Source organism: Pagrus major, chromosome 15 (genome assembly GCF_040436345.1).
Source record: "Pagrus major chromosome 15, Pma_NU_1.0".
NCBI lineage: Eukaryota > Metazoa > Chordata > Actinopteri > Spariformes > Sparidae > Pagrus > Pagrus major.
In genome coordinates this window covers 13,235,660-13,254,694 of record NC_133229.1, presented here as the reverse complement: position 1 = coordinate 13,254,694, position 19,035 = coordinate 13,235,660, and the positions used below count along the sequence as shown (strand labels likewise).

The 19,035-nt window shown below is 42.0% G+C and overlaps 1 protein-coding gene across 1 annotated transcript in view; it reads right to left on the bottom strand.

The window, feature by feature from the left end:
- Nucleotides 1–2,660: 2,660 nt before the first annotated feature.
- The window catches only part of disc1 (DISC1 scaffold protein), a 44,017-nt gene continuing 27,642 nt past the window's right edge, over nucleotides 2,661–19,035 (bottom strand). The window contains exons 11-14 of the mRNA XM_073481427.1: nucleotides 13,626–13,869; nucleotides 11,582–11,626; nucleotides 6,802–6,921; nucleotides 2,661–4,842 (exon numbers count right to left, since the gene is read on the bottom strand). Coding sequence (XP_073337528.1) covers nucleotides 4,636–4,842; nucleotides 6,802–6,921; nucleotides 11,582–11,626; nucleotides 13,626–13,869 — 616 coding nt within the window. The 3' untranslated portion in view covers nucleotides 2,661–4,635. The remainder of the gene's footprint in view (nucleotides 4,843–6,801; nucleotides 6,922–11,581; nucleotides 11,627–13,625; nucleotides 13,870–19,035) is intronic.

The following is a 19,035-nucleotide window of genomic DNA, read 5'->3' as shown; positions in this document are numbered from 1 at the left end:
TTTTATTCAATGTAGAAAAATAAAATGCTGCCTGAACAAAAAACTGTGAGACATTACAACTTAACATTTACCAAACCCCTCTGCTGAACAGCGATGGTCCAATCACAGCTTGCCATCTTAGAATTGTGCCACATGTTGAAGTGGTTGGTATGAGGCTGAAATAAGAGTGGTACTAAGATTATTAACCCTGTCCAAAAACAAAATGACAAGAACTAAAGTGCAGGTGCGTGTCCACGCTTATTTAAGCTGCAACTGCTGGCATGTCCAGCAAACTAGTTAACTAGTTAATTAGTAGGCCTATCGAACTGCGGTAGCCTCAAAGTTCATATTGATAATATTTTTATGTCAAATCATGTTTTTTTTAAATAAAACATCTATCTTTTCTGTAGAAACATTATTATGGTTGTGAATTAATAATTTAGTAAAAGTATCATTTGTAAGAAATGGACAGAAATAGAAGGTAGCTCCAAAACTATAAGGGGCAGCATAAGCACGTTCTGCTACTCTTTGCTGTAGCTGTCTTCGGCTGTAGAGACTAGCTTGCGTTAGCAGGTAGCTCAGTCAGCTGTGGAGCTAAGTGGCCCAATTAGCCTTTGGGAGTCTGCCTTCACCCCAACCTCAGAAGATGGACAGTGGACTCAGTTTAACTGGGCTCAGCTGCCAGGAGTGATTGAAAGACAAATCAGGAACCAGTTTTATTTTGTAAAGAGTTTGTATGACACATTTTCCGATACATAACAAGCCTCGTCTTCGCTTGATAAAAGAGATAACCTTGAATTCAGAAGGTGTACAGTTGTATTTTTCTGTTAAGTGAGAAAGATAGGTGAAACTACGGGGGCAGATTATCACGTCTTGTTATCTAGGCTTTTTTCACAGCAGACATGTTTGACTTGTCAAAGCAGGAAACCCACAGTTGTGACCAACAATGTTCACAATGGCTCCATTCTATGAAGTGTAACAGTAAGCCAACACCAGAGCCCTTTAACTAGCTCATCTAAATGGTTATGTCAAATGTCTTCCAATGAAGAGGGACTATTAGGAGACGGGATGGGCCAGGGCTAGCTGGTTAGCATGCTTATTTCAGTAGACCTCTCGACAACAAAGTTCATACAGGTTTTTGACATCAACACACTGTTGACAAAGTTACTCCGTCTTTGAATGTTTGAAACCAAAATTCTGGCCATATTTTACAAATGTACCCTCTAAAGGTTATCTTATGAAAGAAGCCTATTCATGGCTCACACCTCCTCTGTGTAGTTTTTCTCCTGTTACACATCAAGAATGCTAACCTTCTGACTGGGAAATGTAGCTTTAGCCTCAGTCTTGTGGTACAGTATTACCTATCTACCCTTAAGGTGCATACACTGATCAGGCATAATGTTATGACCACCTGCCTAATATTGTGAAGGTTCCCATGGGGCAGCCAAAAACAGCTCTGACCCGTCAAGACATGGATTTAAGACCTCTGAGGGTGTCCTGTGGCGTCTGGCACCAGGGCGTTCTATAGTGGATCCTCTGGGTCCTGTATGTTGGGGGGTGGGGCCTCCATGGATCAGACCTGCTCCAGCACGTCTTACAGAGATCGTTTTAGAGATTTCTTGCTTTAAGTTGGATGACAACATTAACACGTTAGCTGGAGATGATGTTTTAAATCAAGTCCTGTAGCTAACATTCAAAACAATTTGCTAGATAGCTGCAGTTTATACAATCTGCTAGCGAAAGGGATAATTTCAGCCAACAAACTGGCATTTGCTGACTATAAATGAGCCGCCTGCTTTTGTCTACCTGTCTGAAATCAAGGACCTATTGTTGTGAAAATAACTATGAATTTCAAGTGGTAAACCTGCCTCTGTTTGCAGCAACAGAAACTAAAGGGGCGGATCTGACTGGATTGTATGGAAAAATGATGGTAAGATAACAGATTAGAGTATTATAAAATAGCTTTGTACGATATTCTAGATACCAAATTGGAGAGACACAGGACCAACACTGCATGTTGCTTCATTTTACATCAGGAAACATCTCACCCTGCTATATCTGCCTGCTGAAAACCATCTGGGTTTTTCTCCGTAGCCATTTTATGAGCAGAGCTGCCACGCGGGGCACAGTATGGTGCAAGCACAGATTCAATTATGAGGTGGGGGTGTTTGGCAGTAAGGTGTTTGTGCCAGGCTCTGTCTGTATGCCGCCTGACGCTGATAGATGTGGAGACTTGTAGCCTGGCAAGTGGTTTGCAACCTGTCTGTAATGTCAGAGAGGCCCATTGTGCTGCTGCAGAAAAACCCTGCGCACTCAGCTGTGTTTACAGCCCCGAGCGCCGGTCTGCAGACACGCCTCTGAGGATCCCTTAACAGCCCCCTGCTCCGAAAAACACAGGGCAGAATCAGATGGAGACAAAGCAACACCATCCCATTTCCCCCGCCATGTCCTCAGTGAGGCTGCCTCCCAATTAACCACACCGCCGCTGCTGAGGCAAGATAACAATTGAAGCCTGTGTATCCCCTCAAGACCTCACTAGAGGACCTTTATTACCGTATTGATATCTCCTACATGTCACTACTGCCCTCACTTGCCTGGCTGCATGCCCGCACATCTTATATGAGGGAAAATCACCAGAGGGGCTGTAACTCAATACAAAAAGAAAACAGCAGGACACAACATTAGGCTGAATGGGACATGCTGTAATTAGTGAGACGCTGTAAGGAATAAATATAAAATATGATACAACAAGTTCAAGCTGCACAGTAAAAAAAAAAAAGATTTATAGGTGAAAGTACAAAAATGAACACGAATATTTTGAGCTGGCATAAAATAAAATAAAAACAACACAATCAGTGGCAGATAAAATCATTTTAGAAAAAAAACTAACAGCAGTTGCAAACACTTATCTTCTGTGTCCATTGATATTTTATCCTTCAATATTACCTACATGCATAAGACACAACATGTATTTTAAAATGCAGAGCATCTCTACAAGCGTACGCTGCTTTAAGTCTCGGAGAGAAAACAAATCTAAATATTGCATTTTCCACACAAAGAAAATAATAAAGTGTTCAAGTTAGCTCACATTCTGTAGCACCACAAATGAGTTATTTCATGGACAAAATTACACGCAAGTCCAATCGTAAAGAAACACACAGGAGTGGCGAGCTGACCTAAAAAGTGAAGCATACATTTTAGTTAATGTGCAAGAGTGTTAACAGTAAAACATGTTCAGATTGTCCATTTGGTCCTCAGATTCAAACAAGTGGTTCAGGTGAGCAAGTAGTGATTTTTCCTCTTCAGTTTGGTTTCAGGCTGGCTATTTTACGGTTTTGGTGATTGAATTTTAAAGTGAGACTATGTAACTTTAAAAGCCTATAATGTCAGCTAATATTAGCAAACTCTGTGTAGATATCATTGTGTAGCTGACATTACTGAGTCAGTTCATCGACTGTATGACTTCTCTTCTTGTACTAATGTACACTATGTTTTACCATAAGTTATTAAAGATCCAGTGTGTAGTATTTAGTGGCACCTAGTGGTGAGGTTGCAGATTACAACCAACTGATCTAACCCATCCCTGTGGGGGCTGTTAAAAATGTGAAAATGCAAAAAGCCCTCTCTAGAGCCAGTGTTTAGTTTGTCCATTCTGGGCTACTGTCTAAACATGGCAGTATAACATGGAAGAGGACCTGCTCCTCTCTCCATATAAAAGGCCAATTTTAAGGTAATCAAAAGCACAACATAGTTTCAGGTGATTGAACACTAATGAAAACATCATCATGTCTACTCTTGTCGAAACAAGACTACAAGTCTCCAGAAGCTAGCATGACTCTAAATATGGTAAAGAATCAGTGTTTAGGATTTAGCTGCATCTAGCAGTGAGGTTGCAAATTGCAACCAGCTGAACAGCCCTCATCTCATCCTCCCCTAAGGTAGCCACTAAAACGCAAACGAACATAAAGGGCCGTCTCTAATGTGTGTTTTGTTCTGGGCTACTGTAGAAATGGTAGACCCCTCCAGAAGAGGACCTGCTCCCTCTGTAGATATAAAAGGCTCATTCTAAGGTAACAAAAACACAGCGATTATTATTTTCAGGTGATTATATACTAATAAAAACAGAATATGCTTGCGACAAATTGCTCTTGTTCAGTAAAAGTTAGACAGTCTCGCTTTAAGGCTGTTCATTTCCAACATCTGAGACTTCAATTTGCAATGTTTTTACAGTAAAAACTGAAGGAAAATCATCTAATTGCTCAGAACTTGTACGACATGACATGAAAACTTGTAACTGCTGAAAAAATAATCACTATGTCGGCTCAGTGGCCTAAGGCACTCTTCCCCTGGTTAAACTTGTGCTGGCAAGATTTGAGGAACTTCCAAATTTTGCATCAAAGTGTCTCACATTCTGCATTTATATCAAAATTCTTCCGATTTCCCCCCCCCCATTCGTAGTTGGATAAAATGCTACACAGACTTTCTAAGGCTTTGTACTGGAAACTTTCAGCAGTACCACAGCGGCTGGTCGTAAAGCTCTCTGAGTGAGTCGGTACAGTAAATGGATATGGGGTCACTTCTCCTGCAAAGCTGAGGTCAGGCTCAGAGAGAGCCGCTCTGTGTGCGAGTGGTCATAAAACACGACAGGCATCCATTTCAAATGCCCCAGCTGTCACTGAAGTACTGGTCCTCGTCTTCCTCTTCTTCCTCATCTTCTTCTTCTTCCTCAGTCCCGTTTTTCATGAGGTCATCATCTTGTAACTCATTCACTTCCTCTTCCTCCTCTTCTTCCTCCTCTTTGAGCTGTGCGAGCATGCTTTGTAGAGTGGCTTTCACTTCCTGAACCTCCTTTTCTAACGACTGTGCGGTGTGAGTCAAGGAAGAATCAGAAGAAACTGAGAGTCACACATTCACATGTAAATAAAACAGCATGCCAGCAGACAAATCTCGGGGCAAAAGTGCCACTTGTGGCTCCTCCATGGTTAATGCTAACAGCAGCGGACAGCCATAACCCGATGAAGTCATCAATCTCCAATTTGGCCACCAAATGGATTACTGGGACAGATCATCAAGTCATACCCAATTTAACCCCATCCAATTCACTATTCATGAGCTCATCTCGGCTGTGGGGCTGGGCGGCAGTGTGGGGACCCAAGCAAACAGACTGCCCAGCTAAATTATTCATAAACCATGAATGAAACGGGATAGAGGCTGTCATCAGTGGGGGGATTGTTTAACCTGCTTAGAAACTCAAATTAATCGTGTGAGTGTCCAGCTTAAGTGGCAAATCAAAGGGACGGCTTTGATGGCAGATGGGGCCTGATGGCTCGTTTTACAGTCTGAATGGACACAGATTGTCCTCATTCATAATTAACCAGCCGTTAAAGGGCTCTTCATGAATACTGCAGAAGGTTCGACGAGACTTTTAAGGCAACACGGTCCAAATGGGACGATGGAGTTTGGAATTATGTTGGGAGGCTTTCAGACAAACCACAGAGATTGACATGATTTTGTCTATCCATCTATTCCAGCCCCTGTGGTCGTCCATTCACCTCCTCGCATTGAGTGCAGGGACTCAATTAAGACCCTTAGAGACTGGAGGTTTGATCTTCCTGTCACTATGGCAACAGCAGCGCCATCCCGAGATGGGTTTCTGCTCAATTTCTGCAACCCAACAACCATATTGTCCTGCATCCTCAGTGTCCTGAAGTATCCACAGCGCTTTTGCACGCACTGACTTCAAAAGGCTGAGATGAATGACACGTAAGGACACAAAAACAGAGAGGTGGAGAGATGCGGGCCAATCTGCGTCTGTCTCCGGCTGCCAGGCTGCATCCATATCATGCACAGTGGAGCAGCCTGTACTGACCCCTGACAGCACAGCGGGGGACTTGAATCTCTAATCAGATGTGAAAACAGTCCGGCCCCACTTCGGCTAAGAGTGAAACACGCAGCTTTTTGGAGATTATAAAACCAAATATCATTCATCAGATTAGGGGAAGTATTTCTGGCAGCTCATGTTGAAAGAGCAGAAACGTGGCGTGACACTAAATAAATAAATAAAAACCCAGCAGGTTAGGTGGCAGTTTTTCTTCATAACTGTGCTGAAATATTGCTTTTTCTATCTGTCTTAATAAGCCCACAGTGCAGAGGGGAAAAGTGGAGCGAGAAAAACACACTAATCTATTTCCAATCAGCTTTCTAATTAGCACAGAAAATGATGTATTGTGACCTGTAATCAGCTTCAACACTTTCATTTGAGTCATTATCATGGATATTGTAATTTCCTCCCAGCAAGTGGAGGTGGGCATACGGATGAGGGGAGAGAAGTAGGAGCGAGGAGGGTCAGCAGGAGGATGGACATTAAGATATGACGGGAGCGCAATCATTAGAGTGACATTCCTCTATCCGCCGCCGAGCTGCCCCTGTCAGCCTACTTTAATCTCAGCCCGTGGTGAGTGGCAGCCGACATCGAGGACCGTCTAATAACCTCACTTTGACTTTTACAATTTCATTGTCCAATCGGCACGTCCAGCCTGCTAGAAAAAAATCCTCTGATCCAAGTTTATCCCAGTTTTATCCCAGTTTATCGTCAATCCCCTCTCTGAATGGACCCGTGATGTCAGATGACACAGGTGGATTTTCTTTTCCTCGAAACATAAGTCACAAAACATCAGTCAGCCTGAAGGTGGTTTACTTTTGAGAGTAGGAAGGCTCTGAGGAAACTAGGTCCTTAAGATGGATGGACAGAGACAGAAACACATACAGATAGCACACAGTTTATATGATATACGTTCATTTAGAGAGCCGGGAAAGGATATGGGTGAGGGCCTGATCCCTGTTCAGTATGGCCGTCTGCAATTCATCTTCCAAGGTCATTAGTCTGTCACTGATCAGCTCGCAGCGCTCCGTCAGGTCTGTAGCCTCAGCCCCGCACCCGTCCTGACAGGAGGAGGAAACAAGGGAAGAAATCATGGGTAAGGAAAGGACGGGAGGATCAACAAGGGAAGCTGCAGTGGTTCAAATATATGGGTTTGATATTGAAAATGAATGACCATAAAATACAGTAATAACAAGCAACCTACCAGGCGAAACAAGACTATTTGGGGGTTTTAAGTACTGGTGTGACAGGATGACTGAAAAGTTTTGTCATCCAGCGAAACACTTTGAAAGAAAGACTGAGGAGGACGTAGTTGGCTGGGAGGTTAGAAGTTCCTTGCACAAGAAAATTTTACAATTTATTTCTAAAAAATGCAATTTCACATAGGTTTGGTCCATTATTATTGCCTATCTTTGTACCAAAAGTCCTAAATAAAGTAGAGCAGGTAATTAACAAACAATAACCCGTAATGCTTGATGACAAACTTGCAAAAGAAGTCCACTGGGAAACAACTACATCCATTAGATCTGGGAGAAGTCATTAAGTTAGTTTAATCTCCACATTGATATTAGATTCATTTATCTTTCGTGGCGCCCAAAATAGCTTCGGTGCAGCACTTAGTCCTATGCGATGGGGAAAAACCCTGTATTGATCTGACCGTGTAACTACATTTTAATGGAGTGATACACCTTCTAACTTTAAATACAAAGCATAGTTATGTTCTTAATAATGCCGCAAATTAAGCTGAAGGTGGAGCCTTTGAAACTACAGCATGGCTCCACCTTTGTATAGTTCTTAAAGGGATACAAAGCAGTTTAGTATTGCACTTACATAAAGTTAGAGGACTCACAAAGTCTCCTACATGTCCCATCATGCAACTAGACAAGATGTTAAGTTCAAAAGGCAGGCAAGGAGACACGTACACTACCGAGGACAAACCAGAAGCCACGGAGAACAAAGCGAGAAGACAAAGGACGAGGACCAGGGAACAAGCACAGGAACGCAGGAGACAAAGACGAGCCAACAAAGAGTGAGGGGAAAACACAGGCTTAAATACAGAGGAATGATTAACAAATGTAACGCAGGTTTACACAGCAAAAGGATGGGAAAAAGACAAAGATTGGAAGAGGAAAGTGAAAAATGACACACATGGATATAATCTCCAAAATAAAACAGGAAACAACTAACCAAAAACACCATTACAGAGATATCCTGACTTTTAGTCTCTTGTACAGATCAAGCTCCAAAAACACTGGAGCTGAGTTTTAAGGCATTATGTTTACTTATCTGTTGTTTCATTCTCTCTTTAATCTTACTTTTAATAAAAACTGCATATATATGTGCTCTTATAACCATGAGTCAGAGTTTTCCAAGACTCTCTTAATCTCTTTCACACTGAATCCCTCATAATGTTTCGACCAGATACAAGTCTGAAGTGGAGAATAGCAGGCCAGACAAAAAATATGAGCCTGCCAAGAGTTTTGCTTGGTAAGACGCCAAGGTCACAATGTACACAATACACACCAGGGGGGCTGTGTGCACAACACTGAGCGGTGTATCTGCAGATCACCCGAGGAGGCGGCGAGGCTGAGTGTGTATTAGAGGGAGGTGGGGATGTCAGGTTGGTGGAGGAGCAGAGTGCAGTGGGGCAGAGCATTCAGAGAGCAGAGCTGGCCATAATTAGAACAGGTCCCTTTGCAGACGTCGTGTCCTCGTTTCTTCACACTTATCAAGCATAGAGAACACAAACACACGCACAGGAGCACACAGACTCGCTAGGAGCAAATAGACACACACACTATACGCGCATGCCTACCCAGTGCTCTCGTCAAACAACACCTAGAAATATGACTCTTACAGTAGCTGCAGGTAGGAAATATCAACTCCCTGCAGCTCAGAGGCGTCAGAACAATCACTTGAAAGTCATGTCTACGGTCTGTGTCCTGGAATAGGCCTCCTTGTCCGGATGATGTAACACCCCAAAAGAGGTGTACAACAACAAAAGGCCTGAGGTGAGACAATATGTACAAGTCATCCCTGATGAAATCAAGGAGTTAAGTGACACTTAAACATCATGTTTTTGTGTGTGGGGCACTTAAGTGAGTCTGTCCTCAGGCGTCACCTTATGTGACGCTGGGGTCTCGAAGAAGTCAGTCTCGAAGTTTGTTTGTCAAGCTTAGGGGCCTCTTTAGCAGGTAAGAGCCTGTGTTTGTGTAGCTGATTGATTCTATACTTTACAGCCTGCAGTCAACATCTGCAAAGTCAATACAACCACCACGTAGAAAACAAAAGCTCGCCGTGCAGTGACACTGTTGAAAACATCCCTCACAGTCTGTTACACAAACCTTTTAAGAAACTACTCAGAAGCTGTTGTGTTGCTCCTGGTGGCGATCAAAACAATACAAATCATCTATAGTTACCATAGTTACATCTGCCCTGGACAAAAGAAAACATGGGAAATGAGATTTCAACAATATGTCGATTTACATAACAGACTCGCAGGCATACATGTATTGACGTGTTGATTCCTAAGGCGCATTAGGTGCTAATGTTGTTAGAGCAAATTTAAACAAGGTGCACTGCAGAAGCATGAACTTATTTAGAAATTCAATTCAGACTGATATATGCACTGGTATGCTTGTTTAAGCAATACTGAGTGAGAGGTAGCAGGTAATTGTGCGTGTTCCCACGGGTGCTGTTAGAACCGACACTTTGTGCAGAGCGGGCAATACAAAACAATAACATAGTGCTGGCGCTACACTCAACATCATAATTGCTCTTACAAGCAATAAAATAGGTGAATTCATTATAAAGGAAATTAAGATTAAATTGTGTCTTTGTTCTAGCTGATGCCTTATTATTAGAATTTAATTACTTATCACTTACTGAATTCCTTCCACGCTTCAATCAAATCAGTTTTCAAGATCATCTACAAATATATGCAGTGACAGTATGAGGTGTTGGTCTGAAGCTGTGTCCCAAGTGTCTGAGGCTTCACTCTGGAAAAGTGACAAAATGAAGTGTACTCAAAAAAGTAAGCATGCAGACTACTTTCTTATTTGTTTTCAGGATCAGGTTTTAGTAGTTCATATACAATAAATCAACATACTTGGGAATACTTTATAATAACCATCATTGATAAAAGTTGAATGAGTACTTAATTAAACTTTAGTTAATAGTTATTTCACAGTTAAAGCTACTACAGGGAGGTTTTAACTGGTTATGAAACATTCTCAGTTTAATACTTTGTAAAGAGAGAAAAATGTTCTTAAATACTATAAATGTAGTTCTTTTATTCAATACTTTCTCACCACCATTTACAATTGACTTTGATTTTTCGCACTGTGGGACAGTTGTGTCCAAAATCATCAAAAGTACTCTCAGTGTACTCAACACTCTTTTAGTCTGAGTAAAGTTTTGTGTATACTTAATTTTGTCATTGTTCAAGTGTGACATTGTATTGGGACGCAGCTTCGGTTTTTTTTACATTTGGAGTGTCAACATGTATTGCACCTAATCACCTGTTAGTACAAAATGGCAAAGATGACTTCAGAGATACTTACTACAAAAACAATACACTGTTTATTTAGATAGTCTACATTTAATATGACGTATGCAGCCCGATGCAGCCCGGTGACACAGCAGTCATCTTATGCCTGAACCATTCTAACAGGGTTCGCCTAAACAAAAACTACCTGATGAACAATCTAATCAGGAGCCATTATTTTAATAATAATCTCTTTTCATGTCTGGTACAGTGGGTCAGTGTAAAGAGTGGGATGTAAGGACCTTGAGAGGATAAAAGAACAATTAGTAGAGATTAGAAGAAAAAAGTCTAGTGCTAAAACACACACTTGCACACATGCACACACACCAATCAATCTCCATTGTGGCAGCAGGGCAGCAGCTTGGCAGCAGCTAAGTGGAAATCATTTACTTAAAGTCATTATGGAAAGGAGAAAGAGGTCAGACGCTCTGCGAGGCAGAGAAACCAGCTCCTCTACAGTGCTATCACAACACCATCAAGACAAATAGACCAATACCATTTAACATCCATCATATCATTTGACTCAGTGATACATCATCGGGATTGAGGCACTTTATGTCAGCTTGGTTTTCAATAATTTAATGTGATTCAAAGTTTTGTAGTTCTATACACCTTGTGCATGAGCATAAACTGACTGCTTTAGTTAAATATCATGCTATTAGACATCCTCACCAGTTTCTGAACTTATAGGACACAGAAGTAAAAAAAAAAAAGGGTTTATTGTATTGTGGTAGAGACCTAGTTATTCTTAGTATTATGAGTATGATAAGGAAAAACGCAATATTAGTTTTAACGTAACCCTGTTTGATTACTTAGCTTACAGAGGTTACATGTACTATCCTTGGTTCTTTGGTGTCTTTTGTTAGGCTACCAGGTGTGAATGAGTCTAAACGTATGAATTTAAAGCAGGGAGGTGCTGGAAGAAGAATACAAGCTCAGCAAAACCCTTCCCTGTATAAATAAAAGTCTCGTAAAAGGCATTGTCAGACAGTCAGCCACACCGACCGAGGCTTCTCATGTAGATCAGTATTGATCCGACGGTCAGAAAGGCGACAGAGGTCATGTTTAAGTTAAGGTCAACTAATTGATTCTTCTGTGTCCAAGTAAGCCCAGCGTCAATGTAACTGACACTTTAATTACACTGATAACATAGTGACAATGTTAACATTACCAACCTCTGGGTGATTATCCTCCATGCAGAACAAAAACTCCTCCAGCTTCTGCAACAAAAGGGAGAGATTTGTTGAGGCCACACAGTCATAAACCTGCTCATGAATTATTGAAAATGCAATTATGTTGGCTGTGTACTGTATGTGTGCAGCATCATCATAATGAGACGAGGTTGTAATTATTCATCACCAAAACTGACAAGGAGAAAATAGATTAACTGGCTCATCTGTACTGCAGGTTTCCTTTGTTGGTATTCCAAGTGTGTAATTGTGCATTCTTTACTAAGGAAGGAGGTAATTACTGTACCTATTGGAGGCTAACATATTGTTTGTGGCTTTAGGGTAAGTACATAAGAAGGCAGGGTAGCAACATGTTATTATCAGCAAAATTTTAATTATTATTTTGTAATTAAAATGCGTCTAACAGCCTTTATCGCTCTGCTCTCCAGTAAACACAGTTGACCATCTATAACTCTTCATACAGCAGCTGAGATCAGATCGGTTAAACGCTGCAGTTTTTGAGCCTGTCACACAAACTGAATTGTTTTTGCTCTCACCAATTACATCCCCCCGCACAGCAACATATAATCTGCCACATGCCGTTCTCATGGTACAGACTGCAAAGGTTTTCTGGCATTCAACTGATGTGCCTTGGGATGAAAACACTCCAAACTACTGAATACAAACTGAAGCACATTGTTGATATGTGGGTCCTTGAGTATTGAGAAAAATACATTTGAAACTGTACATATGAAGGAAGATAAATAATGGCTGAAATATAAGAATAACAGTAAAGATTTGATGTTTGAGGGTTTACACTAAAATCTAAAGAAAACAGTGAACAGGACGGAGACAAAGGAGAGAAATCTTCGACTGTCTCACCTTTTAGTTCTTGGAGAAATGTTAGGAGGGGCCGGGCTTTAGGAGGAGACGGAGAAGCAGAGAGAAACAAAGGGAAAGCAGAAAACAAATCCATGCAGTTTGTAAAATGTGGTCAGACAGGGCAGGGAAAGAAGACATCAATGTAAAAGTGTGTATTTATGGTGGCAAAGAGCAAGACAGTGAGAGAAGGTGAAGAGGGTGCAACAGTAGGAGTTATTAAACATGACAATGAAAACCCACAGCTTCCAGTTTTAATGCATGCAAGTGGAAATTCAGCCAACAGCGCCAGTAAAGATCATTGACAGATATTTGCTTGTGGCTACTGTCCAGTTAATCCATACTGGGTATAAACATAAATAAGTCAAATTTAAAGTTTCAGCTACTATCAAAAAACAGAAAATACCTTAAATCACAATCTGTGAGCCAAACTACCCAAATATAGTCTCATAAAAACATGTCTGGAAAGTGTGCTATTTCTTTTATTAATGCTGGCTCTGTTGGCTTTGTTCCTATCTCAGACGAGTCTGTCAGACTACGTGGGTGGAGGAAAGTGTGAGGAGAGGAGAGACTCTGCCCTGAGGCAGTGGACCTCAACTCACTATGGGATAGACCAGCACTGAGCGCTCAAACACACGTACATGCACACACACGCACACACACACACACACACACACACCAAAGACATGCATTCCCACTAAACGCAGGTAATCATGCAGAAACAGACTCTTCAATCTGAGCTCTGTAGAATGAAACTCTTCAACGAAGCCAAAATATTTCCAAACGGTTGCCTCCCTCACGCCCACATTTTCCTCGTTTGGAAATACCTTCGGGCTAATGACTGCTGCTCATCTAACTGCAGTCCACAGACTTTTGTACTGTGACAACAGCTGACTGCATCGACTGAAAATGTCCTCTCCGGTCAAGTGGGAAGACTGACCGAGCAGGAACATTTTATCTGAGGTCACATATCTCACCACAATAAAGAAAAAAAGCTATTGAATCTGAAAAAGTGTCAAAGATATGTATGAGATATGTCAGACTACAGCAATGGAAAGGGTATCTTTTATATTCCAGATACTCTAATTCCCAGTCTGCACTTTGTTGTGAATGCACAGGCATTCAGATGAATAACACATCGTCTGTTGTTAACAAGATATTGTTGCGTTACCTTGGTGAACTCTGAGTTCTGTAAGTTGGCCTCAGGACACCAGCGCCCTCCCAACGCAGTCAGCATAGCGCAGTCTTCTTCTTCTTTGGTGCACGGCAGCGTTGGAACATAAACTGCTGCAGTGGGGAGGTCTTCCATGTCTGCACCGCTGCAGCTGGGAGTCCGCAACTGGAGGCCCCGCAAGAACAGGTGACACGCTTCCAGGTCGGCTTCCCAGATACGCTCCAGGCCTGGACAGCCACAGCTAAAGACAGAAACAGACCAGTGTGTCATATCATACCCAACCATACTAAATCATACCATGCAATACAAGGTTCACTTGGGGACTGGGGTTTCAGAATTATATAAATGGACGGTTATCACACCATGTACATGTACTTAAAAGTACAGTACGGTTCTGAACTCTACTGTAGTAGTGCTTTTTGAACAACATATATGTATTTATATCGTCACATTTTGTTACTGAAATATCTTCCACTATAAAACATTTGTACACAAGGTAATACAAATCACCATATATTAAAGTACATAAAGTACAGTAGGAATAGTTCAACATTTTGGAAAAACCCTTTTATTCGCTTTCTTGCAGAGCGTTAGATGAGGTTGTAATCAATCCAACGGCTGTTAACTTTTGACCTTAAGCCAGGAAACAGTTAGCTTAGCTTAGCATACAGACTTGGAAGACTTTAAAGAGAAGAAGGCAGCTGTTTGCCTGCTTCCAACTTTTGCTAAGCTAGGCTAATGATCTGAATGTAGCTCGACACTAGATGGACTGACGTTATGGTACTGACCTTTTCATCTAACGCTCAACAAGAAATTGATGCAGTGTACTTCCCAAAAGTACAACTCTGATTCCAAAAGTTAGGTAAATAAAACAGAATGTGATCATTTGCTCATCCTTTTTGACATATATTCAATTGAATTATTCTGAATTTGATGCCAGCAACATGTTTCACACAGGTCGGGGCAGGAGCAACAAAAGACTGGGAGAGTTGTGGAATGCTCCAAAAACATCTGTTTGAAACATTTTACAGGTGAACAGGTTGACTGGTAACAGCTGATAGTATCATTAGTAGGTATGACAGGGCTGTATCTGTAAACACCGTAATATTTATCAGTATCAGTGCTAAAGTATGCTTAAGCCTGTTTTGCAAATGTATATAGAATGCACATTTATAAGGCTATAAGATGCAAAGCATATGGTGTGTTGTGAAAGGAATATAGACATCACGAGCACACTAATATCAGTACAGAAGCTCATACGATATCATATAAAAAGTTAAAAAGGTACAGCGTGCACGTCAGGACTGTGAATTGCTGCATGACAGCTGAAGCTGCACAGGCACATCTCCATAACAAAGCACTGACAAAAGAGTGACAGTGAGGAAATGAATCATTCAAAGATTGTAATTCCATTGACAAAATGTAATGAGAGTGAACGTCCTGGTCGGCTGCCCTTCTCCTCAAAGAGCTGCAGCAGAGAGCGAACGAGAGGCCTGGATGTGTTCATCTCTGCCGGGGTCACTGAGCACGAGTTCAGGGGGAGGACAAGAAGATTGCTTTTTGTTTATCTACTCATTGGGTTACAATCAGTCATCCTTCACTCTCCCTCGACCTGACCTTCTCGACATCAGGCGTAAAAACAGAAGAGAGCAATTAAAGCAGCTACATCTGATTGAATATATTGTTCAGAAAATGAGCAGTGCGGTCACTGACCTGTGGAGCTCTATGTTAATTGAGCTATTATTTAGGTTAGGCTGGTGGCTTGTGAAAGTAAACATTTTTTGCTTCACAGCAACACCTGGCACCAGGTCTTTTGGGCTTTCTGAAAAAGGTTTTCCATTTCCTTTAAATGAAATACTCCTCCGCTGACTCACATTTGAGACCTCTGACCTTTAAAATATTCATATTTATTCCTCTTCTTCTTTCACTGACCTTTAGATAACAAGTCACTCCCAAATAATTGTGGTCCCGAGTGACATTTTAGGAACCAAATCCATTGATCTTGTTAGAAATTCTGCCTTTAATCTGCTTTAAGAGACACACAAAAATGCGAAACCTTCACTTAAGCGCATAAATACTTCAAAGTAAAAAACAGAATCTGCCTCTTCTTTCCTTCTCAATATTAACCTTGTTTCCAGGAATCAATCATGTGTAGAAAACAAACCAAATCTGACAGGATGTGGGGACAAAGACGTGGGTTTTATACCTACAGTACGAGACGGATCAAACATCTTAAAGGAATAAATGTCCTCGATCTCTCTGTGCGTGCCAATTTTCAATCCAGGAGGAGATTCTCTGTCACAAACACTAATTCTCAGATTGACTGGCTCGGGATGATGAAAACAAACAATTTCACACTCTAAGCACAAATAAACTTACGTATAAGCCTCTATAATGTGTTCAGTATTTTCCCGTATAAAGCGCCTCCCTGCTGACTTTAAATTGCTCATTCCCCATCATACGTAAACAAACTCAAAGGCAGAATGCACCCAGACAACATTGTTAAATCTCTCCCTCTGTTCCTTCCCCTCTCTCTCAGTGATGAGACCCCCTAAAAATTGAATGCCACTTGTTTTCCAGCCCATCTCCTGCCTGAAAAGGCTGCCAACCTCTGTACCCTGCCAGCGCACGCCTCTCAGCCGTTCTCTAACCTTCGTTTGGCACACAGACAATAGAAAAATTGCTCGGCCCAGCCCCCCCCTGCCCTCGCCAATTCACTGCTCGACGCCTCTGAATTCTGCTATGGTCGGGACGCACCCAGTGAGCCATGCCGTTGTTATTTTTCTCTTCTGAAGTGGAGAGGCACACACTCACACAAACGCACACACAGATATGGGTGGGCACACATGTGTTGACTTACACACATACCCATAAATCATCCTCTGTGGGGATTCAGTGCGTACAATTATAAATTCCTCGAAAAATGTCAAAGCTGGCCTCATCTATCACAAAAGCTTCAATGACGACCACAATTCATTACAAACAACTGGCACCAGCATGAGGGCTCTGTGTAGTGAGAATCCAGACAACATGTCAGCCCCTAAACATCCCTGTGATGGTGCCCGTCGGTATGAACTCCTCGACCGGGGGGTTAATTGGTGGCAGCCGCTCGGCCTGCCATCTGACAGTGGCAGGGTGTGGGAGTGCTGCTCCGCTGATGGCCCAGTAATAAGACGGAGAGACAGACAAGCACACTCCTTCTACAGTCTCGCAGCCCCCCTGTGGGACCGCTGACTGACAGGACTGCTCTTTCTCCTCAAGGCATTATGTAGGCACACAGACAGCGACGGAGGGAGGATTATAAATATAACTGTTGAGCGAAGGAACAGCGGCCCGGTCCTGCTGGTACCAGTAGGCTCCGTTAGACCTCTCGGGGGTTCACGCACTGTCTGGCCAATATTCTGAACTCCACCCAGCATCAGGCCATATGCTCAGCCAAGAACAGACAGAGTGTGAAAAACAGCCCCTATCTCCAGTCACAGCTGGGGTTTTTGGCGATCTACAGATCAGGATATGAGTGTATTTTTTTTTGGGTAGAGTGAGCACCGACTCTCAGAGACATGACTACCGAATAGAATAAAATAAAATAAACGCAACTCTCACCTACATACTCTCATGTCAGCATCTGTGATGTTTAGGATCATGAGTGAGAATTCACACTTTAGAGAGGGAAAAGGGAGCTGGTAATGTTTCCCCTTAATCATGCAGAAGCATCTCAAGTAACACCAGCAGAAGAGAAGTGCTAATAATATGGTGAAATACAAGGTGGTGTCTGTTGGATGAGGTGTGATGGATGGTTTGCAAGGTGGGTGGCTCGATGGCTGGGGAGGGTTTTCACAGCAGACAGCTGAGCAGCCGAGGTCCCTTTGTCTCAAACACTTTACACTGTACAGTCAAGATTTTGTACATTTAAAGTGATAATAGAGTCTTTATTTTCACTCCCTGCTCAGACGCCCTGAGCATGTCCTCGATTTTAACTAAGAGAACACGTCTCGTCCGAGTATTTTAATGATTTCTGCACCAGTTGCATTGCATCCATTAAATATGATAAACGACATTCAAATCTAAATAGAAGAGCGCCTAAATGTAGGAAAAACACGAGAGGAATTTCCTAATGAAACATCTACATAATGTATTAAACAACTGTGCGGTGCTGCTAATCTGAATAAAATGTTTTTTGTTCTGGTGACACACTTACAGCATCTGCGCTGCTCCAACATCCTGTTTTAGTCTTTAGCAAGGAAGAGATAATTGGTTTTTTCAACACCATCCGTCTCCACGGAGACCAGACATCTCACCAGTACTAATCTGCCTCTCTCCTCCCCTCCCCCCGCCTCCTCCCCCTCTCCTCACCTCCCATCACCAACCGCACTCCATCAACAGTAATGTACATTAGAGCTGACTGATAAAATTTACAGTTGATGATGGGTGAGCGTGTCTATCTGTGTGTGTGTGTGTGTGTGTGTGTGTGTGTGTGTGTGTGTGTGTGTGTGTGTGTGTGTGTGTGTGTGTTTGTGCTCATATGGGGACAACTGCCCATTCAATCAAGCCCAATATGTGTCACTGTGCCAAACTGGAGCTGATGGGAGCTACTGGTCCTCGCCTGGAGCCAAAGCTGTGTCTGTGATTTGATCCGGACCGCCTCTGGTTATGGAAGCAGATCCAAGGCTGGAGAGACAATCAATTAATACAGACTGTGATGAGCAGGACAATTAGTTTACTGCACCCAGGACCAAGGAAGGTGTCCTTTAATGTGATTTCTCTTTCAATGGTGATGAGGTTAGACACATGTAATCTATATAATCAGCTATCCATGCAATAAAGCATCCACTGCTGAGACTAAAAGATAGGATCAGCGAACATAAGAGCTCAATTAAAAGGGGAGATATAAAGCAGACCTTGTCCTTTGTTGGAGGACAACCATTCATTTATACAGTTATTATTACTGTTATTTAATGGGGCACTTTAAACATGAAGTACAGTTTACTCGTCACAAGGAGTACTCCTCAGAATGTGAAAACAGGAGCTTTACAAAATGTGAAAAAAAACAAAAACTGATGTCATTGGGTTTATCTCAGCTTGGAAAGAAGTGGAGTTTAATGTGGGCTTTATGTGCATTGAAGGATTGAGCATTTCAAGATCTTTTATTATTCTATTTTTTTTAATTTGATTTAATTTATCCTAGATTTAGCCAGAAAGGTCGAACAGAGCATATTATTATCATGGCAGCCATTTTCATCTTTAGTCACACTCAGCGTGGGAAGCTCAAATGTCGTACTGCTGTGTTCCAGGTTGCAAGTCCTATAAACACTGAGAATCTGACAAATAATTATCATTTCACTGCTTTCTGAAACTGAAAACATGAGGGACAGTGAAAAACCAGAAGGACATCGGGCCATATTTTAAG